Here is a 22,286-nt window from a genome sequence, read left to right as displayed (position 1 = left end):
GTTAATTAAACTTGCTCCTAACGCAAGTTTATCGGATCAACCTATTCTGCGCCCCCCCCCTCCTAAAAAAAACTCTGGGTCCGCCCCTGTGTAAATCTAGTTTAAGATTAAATAATAAAAAAAAGTTTTTTTAACTGAAAGTAAGGAGCGACATTAAAACTTAAAACGAATAGTCATTATTCCGTATATGAAAGGAGCTGTCTCCTCCTCAACGCCTCGCTCTTTACGCTAAAGTTTTTTATTGTTTTAAAAAGTAGAGTTGTGAGAAAGAGTCAAACTTTAAAATAAAGAGCGAGGCGTTAATGAGGGGACAGCCCCTTTCATATACGGAATAATTTCTGTTCGTTTTAAGTTTTAATGTCACTTCTTACATTCAGTTAAAAAAAGCTTTTTTTTTATTTAGTTTCTGAAAGTTTTTGAATTAATACTGATTTTGAATTTGGCTCACCGTACATGAATAATTAAAAAGTAACTGCATATTAATCTTCCTTTTTTTGGCTAAATGGATATCTCAAAATTTTGATCGGACGATTTTGAAAAAAAGGGGCGGGGTAGTAAACACGCATTCGTGATGTTTCTTCTGCAAAAAAAATACAAAATTCCACATTTTTGCAGATAGGAGCTTGAAACCTCTAAAGTATGGTTTTCTGATATGCTAAATCTGATGGTGTGATTTGTATCAATATTCTATGACTTTTAGGGGTGTTTCCTCCTTTTTCGAAAATAAGGCAAATAATCTCAGGCTTGTATCTTTTGACGGGTACGACCACACTTGATGAAATTTATATATTTAAAATCAGCATAGAAATCCAATTTTTTTGATGTATCTATTGGTAACACAATTCCGTTTTTTTTACAGTTTCGGTTACTATTGAGCCGGGTCGCTCCCTCACCCCATTCAAGGAAATCCTCTTCACCCATTTCAAACTCCTCCACGGAATGATCCTCACACGTAACCCCATCCCCCCACCCCCACACCAGAAAAAATACCCCTGAAAACGTCGGTATAGTTAAAAATAAACAATACAATACGTAAACAAAGGGCTAAGTCCATAACTTGCAGCCCTTCCCCCGAGGACTGTGGGGGGATTGAGTCGTCCTCAAAGACACAGTTATTAGATTTTTCGACTATGCCCAACAAAATGGCAATCTCAAAATTTTGATCCAGTGACTTTGGGATAAAATGAGCGTGGGAGGGGGCCTAGAGGCCCTCTAATTTTTGTCACTTAAAAAGGGCGCTACAACTTTTAATTTTGTTAGAATGAACCTTCTCATGACACTCTAGGACCACTGAATCGATACTATCACCCCTGGGGGGGGGGGACAAAAAAACAAATACACACGCATACGTGATCTTTCTTCTGGCAAAAAATACAAAATTCCACATTTTCGCAGATAGGAGCTTGAAACCTCTACAGTAGCGTTTTCTAATACGGTGAAATTTGATAATGTGATTTTCTTTAAGATTCTGTGACTTTATGCGATGTTTCCCCCTGTTACAGAAAATAAGGCAAATTTTCTCAGGCTCGTAACTTTTGATGGATAAGACTAAACTTGATGAAACTTATGTACTTAAAATCAGCATGAAAATCTGATTCTTTTGATGTATCTATTGTTATCAAATTTCCGTTTTTTAAAGTTTCGGTTACTATTGAGCCGGGTCACCCCTTACTTACAGTTCGTTACCACGAACTGTTTAACTAAAATTAAATTTGATATCACTTGACACGTAACGTTTAGAAAGGGTGCCCAAAGAGGGTACCCAAGGCCTCCAACAAGCTCTGCTGCTAGTATAGACCACAGTTTATATAATTATCCAGTATGATCTTTCCCTATCTCACCCATTATAAAAACCCGGACCTCACCCATTATAAAAACCCGGAGTGCTCCAGAGAACGTTTTTGCAGATATAAACATAAGCGGCATTAGATCTTTTCACGGGTAGACAAAGAATAATCACCTACGGAACAAGTACTGACAAAACCGCTTGGCCGGCTCAACCAATAACTGGACAATAAGTGCAGAAATAAGTGGGAGGGGCTTTTTGTTCGCACCGAGAATGAAGAGCCAGAAATCATCTGCGGTAAACTTACTGGTATATTATATAAACTGTGGTATAGACATATTAGGCTGATTAGCAAGGGATAAGCCCTTTGTTTAGTATATTTTTTTAATGTACGTCTCCTTCAACTGCGAAGAAGGCTATACAAAACACACTTGTCAGTGATTTAACCGGTAAAAGATCTAAAAAGGAAGCTTTCCATACACCTTTAATATCTTATTAAACAAAAATGTTTTTATACATACTTTACAAACTTTGTTCTGGAGGTGGTGGACTGCCACCAAAATAATTCGACGAAAAAAATTGCCGCCTAAGAATTCAACCTGCTTTATTTTGGACCACCCTTCTCGTCCAGGAGTATATTCTGGTTATTAGGCTAATTTATTATAGGATTAAGCATTATATTTTATGTAATTTAATATAATTTAATCTAAAATCTAACTCTTTATATGGTTAAATGGAAAGTTACATAATGACATACGTCTTTAAAATAAAAAAAAAGCTGGGACTCAAATTTTAATGGAAAAGACCTCTATATGCAGGAACATGGTTTTAACACTAAGCCAGTGGCGGATCCCGGGGGGAGGGGGGCACGCGCCCCCCTAGCGTAGTCTAATGTAGTGTAATTTACTTAATTAACCCAAGTTTGTGTTAATTAAACTTGCTTTTAACGCAAGTTTATCGGATCAACCTATTTTGCCCACCCCCCCCCTAAAAAGATCCTGGATCCACCCCTGCACTAAGCGGGTACCAAGTTTGAAAATAAGGAATGTGCGTGAAAAATCAGCAGAAATTAAACGAAAAAAATATCATCATGGAGCTTTAGAAAGTATCCAAAATTTTTCACTGAGCAAATCCAAAATTTTCACAACTACCAAATGTAGCCTACTAATAAACTACTAACACTCACCTCAGCACCAAGCCGCCTGACGGCAATATTGAAACAATTTATAAGATAGGGAAAACTTTTATCATCAGAATCTATTTACATGAAACTGAGATGAATTTTTAATCTGAGATGTTTAATTTACAGATTTTATAAATTTTACTTCCTTTGTTGTCTTCATTTCTCCTCTAAAAGGATAATGACATAATGTACAGTGAGTGAGAAACTAGGATGCTTCTTGAATTTTATTTCGCCTAGATTTAATTCAAGCTGAAAGTTTCACACTAACCTTAAAATTAAATGAAAATTAAAGAAAAAAAATATATGAACTAAAAAAGATCAGAATATACGAGAATAAAACTTAGTAAACTTCGAGCTTGTTTAGATCTTCACAGGCATCGCATTTCACATGCTTCAACTAGAATTTAACTCCCGCCCCCTTAGAGCTGCAAAATATGTATAGAACGAGGTTATCGCGTAATTTTTTTTTTTTTTTTTTGTAAGCTAACAACTACATTCTAATAAAACTATTCTAACTTCATTTCCAGTAAATTATCCACTGAAATTTCATTAAAAAAAAATATATATTCCCTTCCTTTACATAGCGCTAGTTAGCAAATGAGTTTTATAGGGGCTTTCAGTTTAGCCCAAACGTTACAGTCTTTAATCAAAGATATCTGAAATTATCATTTTTGTCAACAGAATAGGTTGAGTCAGGCTAACAAACTAATTAAATGCATGATTTTTTTTTTCCAAATATGGCTTAGAATCTTGTTTCAATCAATGAAATTCTGCTTCACTTCCAAAACCAAAGGTCCCAGAAGAGCAGACTCAAATGAAAATGACGAAACTTTCCGAGTTATATTTTGAAAATTACCTTTTTTAGGTATATTTTCATTGAAAAGTGCCCTTTTTCATATTGGCATAAAAAACCTCCTTTTTTTTCATTGTAAAACTGAATAAAAATTGCCACCCTCCCCAAGATTTTGAAAAATATAAATGTTGCCCCCTCCCCTACATTTTAGAGAATCGACGGTATGTTCGAGACATGTGTTTTATAGTTGATTAAACTTGGTAATAAACAGGATAAGACTCGGGTAAACTGAAAGCCACAACAAAAATCCCTTAAATAGAGCTATAACTGGTAAAATGAAGTAAAAGTTTGCGTTATTATAGCCAAGTCTGTATATCTAGGGGGAATTAGGGTTGAACCCCCTCCCCTCCTGAATCTTTTATACAACACGTAAAAACTTAAAAAATGCATATAAAAAAATGTTTTATACGTTTTATAAATTTTCTTATACCCCCCCCCCCCGAAAAATTCTAGATACGGTATTGGTTATAGCACTTGGTTGGCAAAAGAAATGTTAGTCCCCGATAGCCCAACACAATAAAATACAATATTCAATTAATTCAATTAATTTGAATTGAATTAAGTCAATTGAATTTGAATTAATTCAATTTAATTTGAATTCAATCAATTGAATTAATTCAATTAATTCAATAAAAAAAGGACGAACAATAGGTTCAAAAACTCTAACAAAAAGGAATACCAATAGCTTCGCCATCTTTGAAAATCTCGTAGTTTCTTTCATATTGGGACCAATTTTCCGAAATTTGTGCAATACATTTGTAGTAAGCAAAAAAAAATGGGGGGAGGGACAAAAAGCAATGGGCCCACCTACCTACCAAGTAAAACCCTATCTACGCCTAAAATTGAAATCCAGTTTGGCTACTGATTCGTCCAGCTTACCATCGGTACCCATGCAAACAAGAGGGTCCCCAAGATGCCTCCCATCATTTAAGCGTCTAGATGTTTACAATATTCTCCACTTTCCTATGTATTTCACAATACTCGCGTTTTTACTTTTTGACCGATTTTGATAAATTCGCCCCCCTATCCAATCTTAAGTAAGTTCCAACAACCGTGTGCGTTTTAAATAGAGCCAAATTTTATTCTTGTAAAATATTAAATTAAAAAAAAAACAAGTTTTTTTTTAACTGAAAGTAAGGAGCGACATTAAAACTTAAAACGAACAGAAATTATTCCGTATATGATAGGGGCTGCCCCTTCCTCAACCCCTCGCTCTTTACGCTAAAGTTTTTAATTGTCTTAAAAAACAAAGTTGTGAGACAGAGTCAGACTTTAGCGTAAAGAACGAGGCGTTGAGGAGGAGGCAGCCCCTATCATATACGGAATAATTTCTGTTCGTTTTAAGTTTTAATGTCGCTCCTTACTTTCAGTTAAAAAAAAACTTTTTTGTATTTAGTTTCTGAACGTTTTTGAGGTAATGCAGCTTTTATTTTGGCTCACCGTACATGAATAATTAAAACAAAATTTGCATATTAATTTTACTTGTTTTTTGGCTAAGCGGCTTTCTCAAAATTTTGTCAAATCTGGCTCCCCCTTCATGGAAAATTCCTTCCCCCATGAAGAATTCCTCCATGGAAAGATCCTCCCAAGTAAACCCTTCCCCCAGCCCCCCCCCTCCACCAGAAAAAATCCCCCCTGAAAATGTCTGTATACTTTGCAATAACCTATATGGGCAAAGTTCGAAACTTGCAGCCCTTCCCCTGGGGACTGTGGGGGATTAAGTCATCTGGAGACAGAGTTTTAGATTTTTCGACTATGCTGAACAAAATGGCTATCTCGTCGAAAATTTGATCAAGTGACTTTGGGAAGAAAATTAGCGTGGGAGGGTCCTAGCTGCCTTCCGATTTTTTGGTCACTTAAAAAGGGCACTAGAACTTTTAATTTCCGTTCAAATGAGCCCTCTCACGATATTCTATGACAACTGGGTCGATACGATCCCCCCTGGGAGCCAAAAATAACAAAAAACAAATAAAAACGCATCCGAGATTTTTCTTCTCGCAAAAAATGCAAAATTCCACACTTTTTGCAGATAGGAGCTTGAAACTTCTACAGTAGGGTTCTCTGATACACTGAATCTGATGGTGTGATTTTCGTTAAAGTTCTATGACTTTAAGGGGGTGTTTCCCCATTTTTTTTTAAAATAAGGCAAATTTTCTCAGGCGCTTAATCTTTGATGGGTAAGACTAAACTTAAATGAAACTTATATATTTGAAATCAGCAAATAAATTTTTATTCTTTTGATGTATCGATTGGTATCAAAATTCCGTTCTTTAGAGGTTCGGTTACTATTGAGCCGGATCGCTCCTTACTTACAGTTCGTTACCATGAACTGTTTGATACACCAATTCAGCAGTAACTATTTTAAATTTGGCTTACTAAAGAAAATGTCTAATCGTAATTATTATTACCTCTTCAAGTTTTAATTTTCTTTTTTAGAATGTACCGGACTATTTTGAATGTCGAGATCAGTCTATCTAGCTTCCTTTTGATCACATAAAATGATTCATCATTTTAAAATGTCGTGGTTTGGCGTTATCCATGGCTGTGTCCATAGCGTCAATGTGTCGAATTCAGAATAATTTCTTATGACCTTCGCCAACTTTGTAAGCAATGCCACTAATTTTCTTTCATGGAAATCCCGAACTGAATCAATTTACGTATTAAAAGTATTTATTGATGTATGTAACAGATTTGTTTCATTACACAAGAATAAAAACAGTTCATGTGGTAGTGTAGAGATGGGTCTAAGAAAAAAAAAACTACTTTTCGGGTTATCTTTTCATTGCTTAGACGAAGAATACGCAGTTGTATGAGTTTTTTCCAAGGAGGGGGGGTCAAGCTTGAGAAGCACAGCTTTTTTTGGTACTTGTCAATTAGCTGGAACCCACACAAGAAGTCAAGTTTGGCTAATGTCAATGAAATAAAACAAAATATGAAGAAAATTTAATAGTTTAGAAACAAATTTGGGCTATATATTTGTACAATAGGGAGGGGGGGGTAAAGCATAGCATATATTAAATACGTAACCTAACCTAGGTACCGTTTCCCCCCTAAACCCCCAAAAATAATAGTTTAAATATTGTAAACGCAATGACAAACCACGGATTTTCTATTGGAAGGAACCCCTTTGACTAGTTTCTTATGCATCTTCCGTATACAATATATCGCGTGGGTTCCAGCTAATTGACAAGTACCCTTTTTTCACTGTTATGTTCGAATACTTCACTTCATTACTCAAAACATCGTAGGCACGAATTTCCGGACACTCAGGGCTACTCTAAAAATGGATTTTGAGGACCCAACCAGGCCTGTTAAGAGACAAGCTTAGCCCTGGGGATCCCCATCCCCCCTCTTTCGATTATACAGTGACAGTAAGTAGCTACAGTTTTGGGTATTGGAGGTGAAAAACTGTATACGTTCCCCCTGCCCCTCTACTATAGTTATAGGGGTTTTATAGTTATAGTTGTATAGGGGGCTATAGTTATAGTTGTATAGGGGGCTATAGTTATAGTTGTAGGGGGTTGTGTTTTAGCACACATGTTGAGAAACGATTTGACAGCACACTCATTTTGATCTTCTATTTTCAATTTTGAATAAACAAATCATAAAGTTCGGAAATAAAACTTGTTCCGATTATAAAATAAATAAAATAAAAACAATCAAACTTGCAGCGTCTGCTAAGGGCACTTTTAAGGATGGGGAGCCAGGGATTTTGCCGACGTGCCCCCCTCTGTACAGCCCTAGACTCATGCCTCCTATGAAAAGGTTGAAAAAGTTCCACGAAGCCAATAAATACTACTTTTATCTAATACTTTTATTTATATAGGGTAAATTTGAACGAATTAAAGAACCTTCCAAATGACGTAGTTTACTTCCGAAAAATATAGCAAATGATATCACCAATATTTTACTCTCAGACAACTTGTGCACCATTGGCGTCGATCTTGTAAGTTAAGCAATATTTTCGAATCGCAGGCACATGATAACAAAAAAAGTGTGTTAAACGTATTCCAAAACGTGACATCTTACTATGAGCGTCTATAATCATAACACGTGCACAAATTTTGGGCAATTGCACTTTGAAGTATTTAGGTGAAGCTTTTCGGTTGTAACAAAAATGATGGAACAGATGCTTACGCACAGGGGAGATAAGGGGAATCCTCTTGTACGGTTTGACCGCAGAAAAATTATGACCTAAAGACTAGTTTGGCTACTTCAACCCCTACCCATAAGAAAGTTCCTCAGAACCCTCCTCCTTAAGTGTACCCTGTTTGCACTAACGCTTATACATAGTAACTTTGAATCGAGAAGGACAATCTAAAGGCTTTCTCAGAAATTGAAAATTGATACAACATGATCAATATTTTGATACTTATGTGTTATATTATACACACTAGAAGTGAAGTTTGGTGAATACTAATGAAATCAAAAAAATGATGAAAATACAATACTTTAGCAACAAAATTATGAAAACTACAGCAAAGAATTATGAAAGGGGAGCCACCCAGGGCGCATTATATTAAGGACGCATAACTAACCTAACCAAAATACCAACTACATATCTAATTAAAATATAGCTGTAATCTGGCACGTACGCAGGGGGGGGAGCTCTCCCCCCCCCAAATCTGCTTATTTCTTTATTATATTACAATAATTGTCTGATAATACTCACAAAATCAGGACTTTTTAGGATTTGGTCCCCCCCCCGAAAAAAGTTCCTGCGTATGTGCCTGGCTATAATGTAGTTTTCTGCCGAGCCGAAGCTAATTGTCTGATATTAACACCCTGAAAAACAGGTATTCCTGTTTTTTATATTCCTGATATTAACACCCAAACATTGTCTCATGTTCGCGATACAAGTTCTTGAGGATTTATCATATAACACATAAGTACCATCACGTATACTAGGTGGAGCATGCCAAGGCTGGCAAAAACCGTGCCAAACGTGGCGAAAATGTGCAGCACACGTTGAGTCCTGAGATGTGCACACACCATGTGGCAGAAAGTGGGCACCCCTCGTCCTTTACAATAAACCCATCGGCTCAGTTATAGACAAAAAAACGGTAACACTGCAAACCGTGTGTTTTGATACTACTACTACTAATAATAACTCACCGCAGCACCAAGCCGCCTGAGGCCAACAAAGCTACGCACGCCCCTCCTCCATCCCAATCTCTTCAAAGCTTCCCTATTTACACCCTCCCAGGAAGTTCCCATTTCCTTAAATCTTTCATTATGACATCCTCCCACCCCAACCGCGGACAACCTGCTTTTTGTTTAGCCCTAGACGGTTGGCCTAAAATGACAATCTTCGGCAATCTGTCATCATCCTTCGTCCGCACAGCATGCCGTAATTATAGCCCTAGAAAGCGGGATTGAACCATACTTTTCGTACAGCCTACTGTTTGAAATACGGTCAGTCAGCCGGGTATCCAGAGAAATCCGTAGGCAATTTCTCTGGAAAGCATCTAGCAAGTTTTTCATTCGCTTTTCGGAGAGCCCATGCTTCAGAGCCGTATTTGACCACTGTCATCACTGTAGCTCCCAAAATTCTAATCTTTGGATGTAGCTTCCAAAATGTTTTGATACTGGACGACTGAAATATGCAAAATACTTCTTCTTACCTTTTTGTGGAGGAAATAAATTCTTCAATTGTTTCCTTTAGTATGTCAAAACCCTCGTTACTTTCCTTGACTTCTGGACTTGGCGATTGCAAAGGCATTGGCAGTGGTGATGGCGAATGTAGAGAATGTGGAGATGCCGCTTCAAAAATTGATTGAACCTCCCACTTCACTTCGCCATGGAAAAATGGAGAGCCGGCTTCCCAGCTGAAGAGGTCCGTGGTGCAGGGTACCAGCCCGAATGGTGAATATGTTATGCAGTCATTCATTTTATAGTTAGTTGGTGATGAAAGCGAAGGAACAGTGTGGACCTAAAAGATTAAATTAAAAGATTAAAGATTTGTATGGACCTTAAATAGTAAGAAAAAATACATTTAATTGCCTTAATACCTCACAACTAGAAGAAGAAAAATTTAATAAAATGAGCCTTTTTATTATGTTGAATGAACAGATTTATTAGTCGAAATAAAAAACTTGATATTTTTAGTAAGAGGTAAACGGAACCAGAGGATTACTCAAGCAAAAGGTTGCTGCACCAAGTAATATTAAGTAAGAAGTAATTATGAAGTAATATGAAGTAATATTACTTTATATCACTAGCGTTTGACTTATTTCCCAATAAAACGAAAACACAATTAAGTTTGGGCTCTTCTTGGTTAAAATCGATATTACTACTACTACTAACAACTCACCGCAGCACCAAGCCGCCTGAGGCCAACACAGCTACGCACGCTCCTCCTCCATCCCAATCTATTCAAAGCCTCCCTCTTTACGTCCTCCCAGGAAGTTCACATTTCCCTTCAATCTATCTTTATGACATCCTCCCACCCCAGATGAGGACGACCTGCTTTCCGTTTAACCCTAGACGGTTGGCCGAAAAGGGCAATCTTCAGCAATCTGTCATCCTTCATCCGCAGAACGTGCCCTAGCCATCTCAACCTTTCTTTCATTATAGCCTCAGAAAGCGGGATTTTTTTTTTTTAAGCCGATAACTTGGACTAATCGACTTTGATAAAAACGAATACCGGTTTCTTCTTCAATGTGATAGAAAAACATCTTGAATGAATTTGAAATCCAAAAAAGAAAATTCATAAATTGGGTTTATCACAAACTGGGGAATAAGTCTAAAACTTTCTCTATAAACAATAGCCTTTTTTCGGGGGTAGGGGGAGGGGGGAATTAACTTTTTTTAACGCATCTGAATTTGTTTATATGGGTTTCTTTTACGTTTTTACGAATCGGATAAAAATTTCTCGTCTTCATCCAAATCTTAGCTCTAAAATCTGAATGCGAAAAAAGAACAAAAAACAAATCGCACAGCAAAAGTCAAAGTTCACCTTGTATAGCACTAACTTAGACAAATTCAATTATGTCAATCATTTAGATTAGAAATTAGGTTAGTATATCCTTCCAACAATAATTGAGACGCTTGTGAAGGATTTTGATTGTATTTTTATCAAGCCTGACATTTAAGATTCTGAAATTGGGGAAGAAAGGAATACATAATCGCTAGGGAACATCAGAAAGTTGAAGCCCTAAAGTACTAAGGAGATAAGGACCACGAAAGTGAAATTTAATTCTTCAAACTGGTTAAGTGGAAACTGAGGAAGCCGTAAAGGCAACCAAGGCCGTATCCAGGGGGGTTAGAAGGTTTGAACCCCCTCGAAATTTCTGTCCGACTCGTAAAAACGCAACAGAACTGACTATAGATAAATTTTTCTTTACGTTTTTGATTTTTTTTTGTAACCCCCACCCCCAAAAAAATCTTTTTGAACCCCTCCCCCCCAAAAAACCTTGGGTTTTTCCTTGTAGACAACATCTTTTAAAAAATCTGGGAATTCTTTTTACTGAAAACGACTTCAATATGCAATTGTGCAATTTTTGGCATTAGCAGGTGCCAAATTAGAGAAAAAAGAGGTAGATAAAATCAGCAAAGTAAGCAAAAAAACATAAGTCACCAAACAGTTTAAGGGTTACTTAAAGGGTTATGGATAAAGGTAAAATCTGCAAGGAAATTAATTTCCCACTTTTTAATGAAAACGACCTCAATATGCAATTGTGCAGTTTTTGGCAGTAGCAGGTGCCAAATTTGAGAAGAAAAGAAGGGTAGATGAAGAACCAGCAAAGTGAGCAAAATGTCACCAAACAACACAAGAAAGTGTAGCTTTTCTTTGAAGGTGTAGCTATCTTTGAGCATAAACAGACTGTTGATTTTAGAATTTTTGGTACTTGTGTCTTATAGCCACCACACTCAAGTTCTGTCGAAAAGTGAAGTTTGGTTAATGCTAATGAAATAAAACAAAATATGATGAACATATAATACTATATCAACAAAATTATGAAAACTACAACAAAGGATTATGGGAGGGGGGCCGCCCAGACCGCAATATATTAAATACGCAACCTAAACTAACCTAACTTAACCTAAGCAAAATACCAACTAAATATTTCATTAAAATATAGCTACAATGTAATTTCCCACCGAGCCGAAGCTAATATTGTCTGGTATAAAAACTATGAAAACCGGTTATTGTCTCATGTTCGCGACATAAGATCATGAGTGTGGTGGCTATAAGACAAAGGTACCGAAATTGCTGTCAAATTTAACGATATTTATTTGTTTTCACAGTTTAACGTGGCAAGACTGACAAAATTTCGATACTGCCTTAAAAACTTCACAATTTTGAAAAGAAAACAACAAATTTTATGAAGTCACGGTTTCAGGTATGGTTTGGACAAGGAGGGTCCAGAGGGGAGAGGTAAAAAATGTTTTAATCTGATGTCCTTGGCAATTTCAGTCCCATTTTCATTTGACGTTTACCATTAAATTTTATCCCGATTTCAGTTGTTAGTTTGCTTGGCGGTTTTCCGTAAAACTCTAAGTAAAAACAGGGCTTAGTTATCGGATAATCTTAACATTTCTCTTTTTTCGCTAGAAATATTAATCTGTGTCATAATTTGCCTTTTTCATGTTGAGGTAGTCAAATGACATCAAACGTGATGACTAATTAATATGCACCTTAATGTGATGGGACCAACGCCACCCTGTTTGATTTTACCTTGGTTACCCATTTCAACGTCAATCTGTCAAGTAGACCAGGAAAGGCATACGAGAACAAGGTTTTAGCAGTTGGATTACCAAAGGAAGGCCAATGTTCAGTGCAAAGGAATACCCCGATTTCCGTCAATTTGGATTCTAAATTCACCGATTCTAAATTTACCCTGTATTGATGGAACGAGAAACTACAATGATATGGACAGACTCTCAAAACTGAGCCGAAGCTTAGGACAGAGACCACAAAGGCCGATTGCTCGGAGACAAAAATCGAAAAAAAAAAAAATGTACACAAAACTGACTTAATGTCAATAATATTTAGCCACCTGAGGTATCACACAATATTCTTGAGACCAAAGGTGCCACTCAAGTCTGTCTGCAATAATGTAATTCCACAAATTGATGTAAGAGCCACGTAGTTAGAAAAAAAAAATCAAAATGGTAAGGCAAAACATATTCCCTCTGTTCACGTGACAAGACTCACGTGACAAGGAGTACGTTATTAGAGGCCCAAATTACATACGTACGGTATGTCCCAGAGACACCACAAAATTAGTGATCTGAATGATTTGATAAAATTACTAAGCTACTCTTACAGATTTGATCAAATCCATAGATTGAATCACTCATTTTATCGCATCAATCTGACCTAAAAAAAAAAAAAACACGCCCAAATGACAAGTTCTGTTCCGTGTCAAACAAAATACAATCTGAAAACCCCAAAATTGCAGAACTGATGCGTATATGAATAAAATGAAGGGTTCTGTTTTGTATCAAACAACAGAAATTTGAGAACGATAAATTTCAGAACTTCAAACCCACCCCTTACTTGAATCAAAGGCCATCTACAGCACATATACCGGAAAAACTAGATAAAAGAAAATAAGAGAGCAGAAACTGACGATCTGATTGTAACAAACTTGATAATTAAACAGGAGTATAAAGCAGACATTAACAATCAATTCACATCTTCGACAACTAAAAATATGTTTGACTGGTTGCTTCTTACTAAAGGGTTAGGGAGAGAGGGAAATCGTGCAAATAATGGCTGTGGATTTCCCCCGCAGGAATTGTCTGAGATATAGGCTACACATAAAATGGCAGAGGATTTCTAATATTTGCAAAAAAAATCAACTTGTTTTAAAGCACTAGACCTTTCTAAAAAATGTCCAAGTTCCTTCAAAAATATTTACTTCATTTGGTTTTTTTATTGTTACTTAACGCAAAACATTTTAGAACTTGTCTTAGGAGACGAGGAGTTAGCTTCAAACAAAGGGGTACATCCTACAATCTCCTAGAGTTCACCACTTCAAAGCCACGGTCCGACCTCCGGTATGAACAGGATTTCACAATGAATAGCTGTTAGTTTAAAAATAGGTAAATCTTAGGAGTTACCTCAAAGTGCAATGAAGTCCTTATTTTCCGTAAATGGAGTAAAAGGCAGTCTCTTTCAAGTAATTAGGTAAAAAAAAACTAGTTTTTTTTAACTGAAAATAGGGAGCAACAATAAAACCTAAAATGAACAGAAATTATTCTTTATATGAGGAAGGGTGGCCGACTCCTCAATCCCTTGATCGTTATGCTAAAGTTTCTTAATGCTCCAAAAAGCTTCTTATTCCAAATCAACGGTCCTTGTGTTTCAGCAGTCGTTCTTGAAGAACTGGGACAGAAAGTCAAAACTTTAGCATAAACAACAAAGGATTGAAGAGAAAGCAACATCCTCATATGTGGAATAATTTATGTTCATTGTAAGTTTCAATCTTGCTCCTTATTTCAGCTGAAAAACCTTGCTGTTTCTTAAATAATTTCTGATAGTTTTCCAAATTAGGCCGGGAAACCTCCCTTCCGCTTCGTAATAAATTACCCCTCCCGGAAAATGCCCCCGCAGAAAATTCCTCCAGAAAAATGTTCGTATATTTTCCAATAACAAACACTATAGGTAGACTCTGGGCAAATGTCATAGCTGACAGCCCTTTCCCCAGGGGCTGGGGGAGGTAATACCACCCCTAGAGGCATGCCTATTGAACTTTTCAACTATGCTGAACCGAATGGCTATCTAAAAATTTGGTTCAGATGTTTCCTGAAGGAGCGTAAGAGGGAGGCTAGTTGCCCTTAAATCTTTTTGGTCACTTGAAAAGGGCACCAGAATTTTTAGTTTTGGTCCCCACTTCCGATTGAATGACCCCTCTTCCAATTTTCTAGGAACAATGGCTTGATATGATCACCCCTGTTGAAAAAATACAAAAAAGAACATGCATCCGTGACCTTTCCCCCTTCAAAAAATACAAAATTCCACATTTTGTAGATATGAACTTGAAACCTTAGCCGCGTTTTCAGGCTCAGCGGGTTGTTTTCTGAGCCGTGAACAACCCGTCTTCGAAGTCCTTCGAACACGGGCTGTTCTCGTCTAGTGCATCAAGCGTTGTGCATCAGTGCATCTAGTGCATCAAACACGGGGTTGAAACTTCGAACCCCTTGAGACTAGACGAAAAACTAGAAACTTGAAACTAGACAAGAACAACCCGTGTTAGAACCCGCCGAACCTGAAAACGCGGCTCTTTTCACACTAGGTTTATCTGATATGATAAATTTGATGGTGTGATTTTCATTAAAATCACTTAGAATTTTGAGAGTTGTTTACCCCGTTTTTGACAATCAGGCAAATTTTCTGAGACTCGTAGCTTCTGATTGGCAACTTTAAACTTAAAGAATGTATTCGGAATCAAAGTAAAAGTCAATTGTTTTGATGCATAATCAGAATTTCTTCTTTTTTTAGATTTCGGGTTACTATTGGGCCGAGCCACTCATTATAGTGGGTTACCACGAACTGCTTGATAGTGCAACAAAATAAAAAGTATGGCATCGTTAACGGCAAAGCATATTAGTAATAATAATATAAAATAATTAATTTTAAAAATAGACAAATTATTTCACATAAAACATAGTAATTATATAAAATTAATTAATTGTAAAAAATAAGAATATTAGCCTATGTTATTGTCACAGTATATAAATAATAGACAAATAATAAATAATAGACAAAGTTTATAAATTATATTATCTTTATACAGTGGTTATTATATACAAAATATTGGGAAAATGTTTTGTTTATTTATTAAATCAAAGCAGAAACAGTAAGCTGTAGCTTGTCGTTGCAGAGTGTAATAAGAAGAGAAAATGCAAAATAAAAGGAAAAGAAAATCACGATATGTAAAATGTAGTAATCATAATAATAGTAGGCTAAATAATAATAGACAAAACTGGACACTATTTGTTTTAAGTGTTTATTTTTTAGACAAAGGGAAAGATAAACTGCAGCCAAAAATTTGTTGATATAAGTTTTGTGCGCGAAGGAAAGGAACTTATAATTAAGCGAGCCACATTATGCAGGAAAATATGAGTAATAAACAAGTTGCAACTAGTAACGAACAGGGTTACCAACTTTCTGGTCCATGAATATGTCCCCTGTGCATCCAAAAATGTGTCATTTTTGTCCAAATTATGTCCATATTTTATGTCCATAATAATATGTCTATAATATGTCCATAATACATCCATCTTGAAATCTCAAAAACTTGTCGGGTTTAAAGACATGAATGTGTTATTGACCGAAAGATGCATTGTAAACCTCTTTCAAAGCGGCCAGTTAACATCAAATATAATGAAAACGAAGAAAATAATCATTCAATTCATTCAAACAGAATAAATTAGTTTGAAAGCACTAAACTCATAAAAACATGAAAACAGTAAAAAGAAAAACTACTTTTGGTAGCTTAAGGCTCATCTTCCAACGAGAATTTCCTTGGACAGGTATGTTCGGCACGAGGGTTAGCATATTCACTTGCTTTGGTAGCTTTTTGCTAATCAGACTATTTCTTGCTTATGTCATAAGATACAATTCAGGAGTCAAATGACGTTCCGGAACGCCAGATATCAATTACTTTTGACTCTTAAAAAGAACACAAGAATTTTCAATTTACAATCGAATTAGCTCCCTTCGAAGTTTCTACAAAGTACGAAGTGCTTTGGTCAGGAAAAGAAGAAAACAGTATAAATAAATAATACATTGTGCCCACATCGCTCCATAATTTAGCAATGCTGTTGCGCTGCCTAAGATTTCTGGTCGTTTTGAGTTTTAATTAAATAAAAAAAAACAAGTTTTTTTAACTGAAAGTAAGGAACGACGTTTATAGGTAAAATTAAACTTGATGAAACTTGTATATTTGAAATCAGCTTTAAAATCTGATTCTTTTGATGTATCTATTGGTATCAAAATCCCGTTTTCTAGAGTTTCGGTTACCATTGAGCCGGGTCGCTCCTAACTTCAGTTCGAAGTGTTTGATTATTATACCGATTTATATCTTCTGAATTCATTTCTGGATTGTTACATCTTTTTTGGATAAATATAAACAACTTGGCTATCTCACAATTTCCAGAATATGTGTTTGGAGAAAAAGGACTTCGGGAGGCGGGAGGGCTGGTTGTCCTCCTATCACTTTTGATTCTTAAAAGAGAACTAGAAAATTCAATTTCAAATCAAATAAGCCTTTTCTAAAGTTTTCACGACCACCCTTTCCTTAAAAACCTTATATACCCCGGGGTATAACTTACAACCCTTATCCCCAGACTCTGAAGGTGTTGTCAACCCCGAAGGCTTTGTTATTTGATCTTTGGGCTTTTCTTACAAAATGGCTACATCAAGATTGTCTGCGGATGCATTTGGGGAAAAGATGACGAGGGTAAAGGTGGGGTTGCCCTCCGATCACTTATTTCCAATCCAATAAGCCCCCTCTGAAGTTTACACAACCATTCCTTCCATAAAAACCTTATATTTTCACAATGGGCAACTAGTGCAACTCACGGACCTTGCCCTGAGGGCTCAGGGAACTCTCACCCTCAAAACATAATTACTGGACCTTTCAGCTTTGTTGAACAAAATTTCAAAATCAAAATTTTGATTGGATTTGTTTGGGGAAATAATGGGCGGGGCGGGGAGGTGGTGGTTGCCGTCCAATCACTTTTGGTTCTTAAAATGGGCACTAAAATTTTCAATTTCCAATCAGAATCCAAATTTTTCCTTTTGTTAACTTTTCATTTTTAGTTGGTAATGCTTGATAAATAGATAAATGTTTTTGCCTGGCTATTGGAAGCCGGAAGCGACTGTAGCGTAAAAGTAAGGAGAAATAAAATCGTTTATAGATGAAAGAATGCAAACTTGCAAATAATTTCAAGAACATTTGTAGATAGTTGTCTTTGAGAAAGAGTAATCAATTCCGAAAAATACAGTATAAAATATGCAAAATTAGTATAAAGTAAATAGTTAGGTAGATTTAGTGCTAGATAAGTAGGTTTAGCACCACTTTGGTGATTGTGACATTGTTTTTACATTTTTTTATCCAGTAGGGAAATATTTTGTTTTATGTCACAAATGTGTCCCTTCTATGTCCCAAATTTCTAAAATATGTCCCTTATTTGCCTTATTATGTCATTGTGTCCCAACACCAGGGGCGTTATAAGGCTCGTTTTATTGGGGGGGGGGCGATCTTTGTAAATTTTACCGAATCGCTACCTAATCTATGCCGAATTTTCTGCAGAAATCAAGAATTTTGCTAAATTTCGGCCAATTACGCAAAATTTCTGCCGAAATTTCCGCCTTCGGCGAAAATTTTACCGAATGCCAAAAACGTTGGGGGTGCCCCTCCCCACCCCGCTTGGGGAGCCCCTGTTCGACACATAGGTATATGTCCTTTGGACATAAAATAAGTCCAGTTGGCAACCCTGGTAACGAAGGGGTACTCCTAGCGATGTGGATGGCGCGCTGGATTTGGAATCCTTTGTCCGAAGGGTGAGGGTTCGATTCCTGGTGGCGCCAGTTAGTTGGTTTGGGACGGGGTGAGTGTCTTGACTCTGCATGCTCAGCCAGAGTCGACCCAGCTCTAAATGAGTACCTGGAGAAATCTGGGAAGGTACTGGACTTTAAGAGGTCTAGTGCAGTATTTAGCTTCTTTTTTTACCTTTTAGTAGGGAAAATATCACGCATCTGAAGGGGTAGAGGCACTGAAGGACCTCTGCTTTTTCTGGCTGTAAAATGGAAAAGGAAGAATATGAAGTCATGTTCAATAGGGATTAGCCTAGGCTACTTCTCATGTGTACCCACTGTTGACTTTGAGTACAATGTACACCCAGAACTAGGACCATACCAAAGTTAGTAAAACACGTATCTACAATATCTCAAGAATGGTTGGGGAAATTGAATAAGATCTTTTAGGGGTTGTTGGGGGGCGGGGCAAGAGACTTCGAATTTTAACTTGGGGAAAGGGGCGAATGTAAATTTTTGTGATAAGAAAGTTTTGTGGACGAAGGGCAGAAACTTCCAATTAAGCGAGCAAATCCTTGCAGAAAAATATCTGTAATAGAAAAACTGCGACTGTTAGAACTACAACGAATATTAAAAGGTTTAAATTTCTCGATTAAAAGGATACTAACTTATTGGTGGTTTCATTGAAAATTTTTCCATTTTAAGAACTAAATTGAAGTTTTACGATAGGAACGCTATTAAAAATATTTTGGCCGTTAAAAACCCAACACGTATTAAAGGTTTTTTTATAGTTCGTAATGTGTTTCAAGGTCACAGCTTGCTATAGGTCAGGGGGGACTGCCCCTCCAGACTAATTGCCTCCCCCTCCACTCCAGCTGAAACTTAGTTTCTGCAAAAAAATCTTGTCAAAACTAAGATAAGCCTGCATAATTCAAGTATCCAGAGAAACAGGTCATTTTTCTTTAGTATGTCTTTGCTTTTATGGTAATACATGGATCATTTTTCAGTTTTCACTGTCATTTTCAATTGATTTGGGAAAATTAGCTCAAAATTTGCCCCTCCCCAGGATTTTGACAAAATTACGTCACTGATTTGCTTCTGTATAATTAAAATGCAAAAGGAGAGCAATAAGCCCTGCTCAAAAGGAGTTAGTCCAGGCTAATTCCTGTGTGTAGGCCTACCCAGGGTAGACTATGAGGAACGTACTTGAAGAAGGTAGTTTTTTCCCTAACGTAGTGATTTATATCTGTAATGGTTTATATTTTTTTTTATTATGTTAAATAAACCAAGCATTAAGACTATGTATACATCTACTACTAACAACTCACTGCAGCACCAAGCCGACTGAGGCCAACACAGCTACGCACGATCCTCCTCCACCCCAATCTATTCAAAGCCTCTCTTTTTACACCCGCCCACGAAGTTCCCATTTCCTTTAAATCTTTCTTTATGACCTCCTTCCATCCCAGACGGGGACGACCTGCTTTCTCTTCTGCCCTAGACGGCTGGCCAAAAAGTACAACCTTCGGCAATCTGTCATCCTTCATCCACACAACGTGCCCTAACCACCTCAACCTTTCTTTTATTATAGCCCAAGAGAGCGGTAATGAACCACATTTTTCGTATAGCCTATTGTTTGAAATACGGTCAGTCAGCCGGGTACCCAGAACAATCCTTAAGCAATTTATCTGGAAAACATCTTGCAAATCTTCATCCGCTTTTCGGAGCGTCCATGCTTCAGAGCCATATTTGACCACTGCCATCACTGTAGCTTTTAATATTCTAATCTTGGTAAGCAGACTTATCTTCCCATTCTTCCAAACTTTTTTTAACTGTGAAAAAAACACCATGAGCCTTGGCTATTCTACTTTTAACATCTTCACGTCTAACATTATCTTCACTAATCATGTGCTACAGGTATGTGAGGCTGCATATATAATCAATCTTTTCATTGTCCATAGTCACGTTTTCTTACTTTCTTATTCTACAACCTTGGGACTTATCATTTTTCTAATCTGTTTTCAATAATATTATCTCCCATTGAACTTGAACAATCACCTAAATTATATTCATTTTGCTCACACTTTCGTCTAGGACGCTTCAAACATCAGCATAATCCAAGTCCAGGAGACTTTTTCCTCCCCATTTGATTCCGTGGTCTCCCATTGCCTTTCCCGTGCTCCTAAAAACAAAGTACAGCAAAATAGTCCATATAAAGGGGGATAGGACACAGCCCTGCTTAACTCCTGATTTAATACAAAACCAGCTGCTAACCTCATTTCCTACCTTAACCACAGCAGTGTTATTCTCGTACGTAGCACTAATCACTTTAATGTATTTGTCTGGTATACTATACAAAGATAAAACCTTTACTAAAGCCCTTCTATCAATAGAATCAAACTCTTGCTCAAAATCTATAAAACTAAGGACCAAAGGCGTTTGATAACTCAGGCACTTCTCAATTATTAAACTAAGAGTGAAAATTAGGTTAACGCATCCTCGACTTTTTCTAGAACCACACTTTTCTTCTCTTACAGCTTTGTCTATGGCATCTCTCAGTCTAAAAATGTATCATATTACTAAGTAATTTACTACCTAAAGAGACCAGACTAATGCCTCGATAATTACCACACTCACTTTTATCCCCTTTCTTATAAAGTGGCTTAATTAAGGTTTTCATAAAATCTTTAGGTACTTCCCCTTTTTCAAAAATCATATTCATAATCTTCAATAACTTATTTCTGACCTCAGAGTCACCATATTTAAGAAACTCATTTACCACCCTATCAGCACCTGGAGCCTTATTATTCTTTAATTCTTTTAGTACTGTTGCTAATTCCTCCTCACAAAACAAATCTTCCTTCACATCCAAGGTATCACAAACTTTTTCATTTTCCTCTATATTTTTTCCTGCAACTATATCTCGGTTAAGCAAGTTCTCAAAATGTTCGGCCCATCTCTTTTTAGTTTTTTTCCTTATCGCTAATTGCGACCCCATTCCTATCTTTAACTGGGACAAGTCCAGATTGACTACTCCCTCTCAATTTGTTAACGTGCCAGTACAAAATATTACTATTATGCCGTCTAGCTGCATCTTCCAGATCCTCGGCAATTTTATCCATGGCCTCCACTTCACACCTTTTTACTTCATATTTTAATGCTTTCTCCACTCTCTTTACATTTCTTTTGTTTTCATACAATTTTATCACTCAGATAATTCTTGTACAAGTCCTTACTCCTTTTTATTAAACATAAAGCCTTTTCAGTAATATTCTTAGCTGCAGTTCTAGCTTTCTTCCCTAATACACCTTCAGCAAATTCACAAATTATTTTTCTAAAATTATTCCAACCATCTTCTACATTATCAAATTTTAAACTCTCAAGTTTAGTATTCAACTTTTCCTGGAAAGTTTCTCTCAAATTCTCATCCTGGAGCCTACCAACATCATAACTTCCCGGGAGGTAGTTACCCTTCCGATATTTCAGTTTTAAATTAACCCTTGACACTACTAGATGGTGATCTTTACTTTTAACATCAATAACAGCACTTCTATATACCCTAGTATCCTTTATTGATCCTGCCAGTCTTCGGCTTACTATAACATAATCAATTAGGTTCGCTGTCTTACCATCACGTGAATACCATGTTAACTTATTGGCCAATTTATGACCAAACACCGTATTGGTTATAACTAGATTGTTATACCTACAAAATTGCAAAAGTCTGTATCCATTACTGTTTTCTTTTCCTACACTAAATTTACCTAGGCTAGGATACCATCTATCCCTATTTCTACCAAACTGGGCATTAAAATCTCCCAGTAATAACATCATATTTCTACCTGGGACCTTGTCTATTTGCTCCTGTAACTGTAACTAAAATTCATTTGAGTCCCTAGTAACTCCGTCAGTCGGTTCTACAGGGGCGTATACTACTATAACTGATGCCCTGAACTTTCTAGTCATAAAA

At 36.7% G+C, this 22,286-nt stretch overlaps 1 protein-coding gene across 1 annotated transcript in view; it reads right to left on the bottom strand.

The window, feature by feature from the left end:
- Nucleotides 1-22,286, bottom strand: part of LOC148955654 (SAM pointed domain-containing Ets transcription factor-like) — a 69,264-nt gene that overhangs the window by 43,259 nt on the left and 3,719 nt on the right. The window contains exon 2 of the mRNA XM_089103319.1: nt 9,447-9,754. Within this exon, the coding sequence (XP_088959445.1) occupies nt 9,447-9,754 (308 nt within the window). The remainder of the gene's footprint in view (nt 1-9,446; nt 9,755-22,286) is intronic.

This window comes from Artemia sp. Qi Xiang Cuo, chromosome 2, assembly GCF_049724085.1.
Source record: "Artemia sp. Qi Xiang Cuo chromosome 2, ASM4972408v1, whole genome shotgun sequence".
Lineage (NCBI taxonomy): Eukaryota > Metazoa > Arthropoda > Branchiopoda > Anostraca > Artemiidae > Artemia > Artemia sp. Qi Xiang Cuo.
This window is presented reverse-complemented; position numbering and strand designations above follow the sequence as displayed.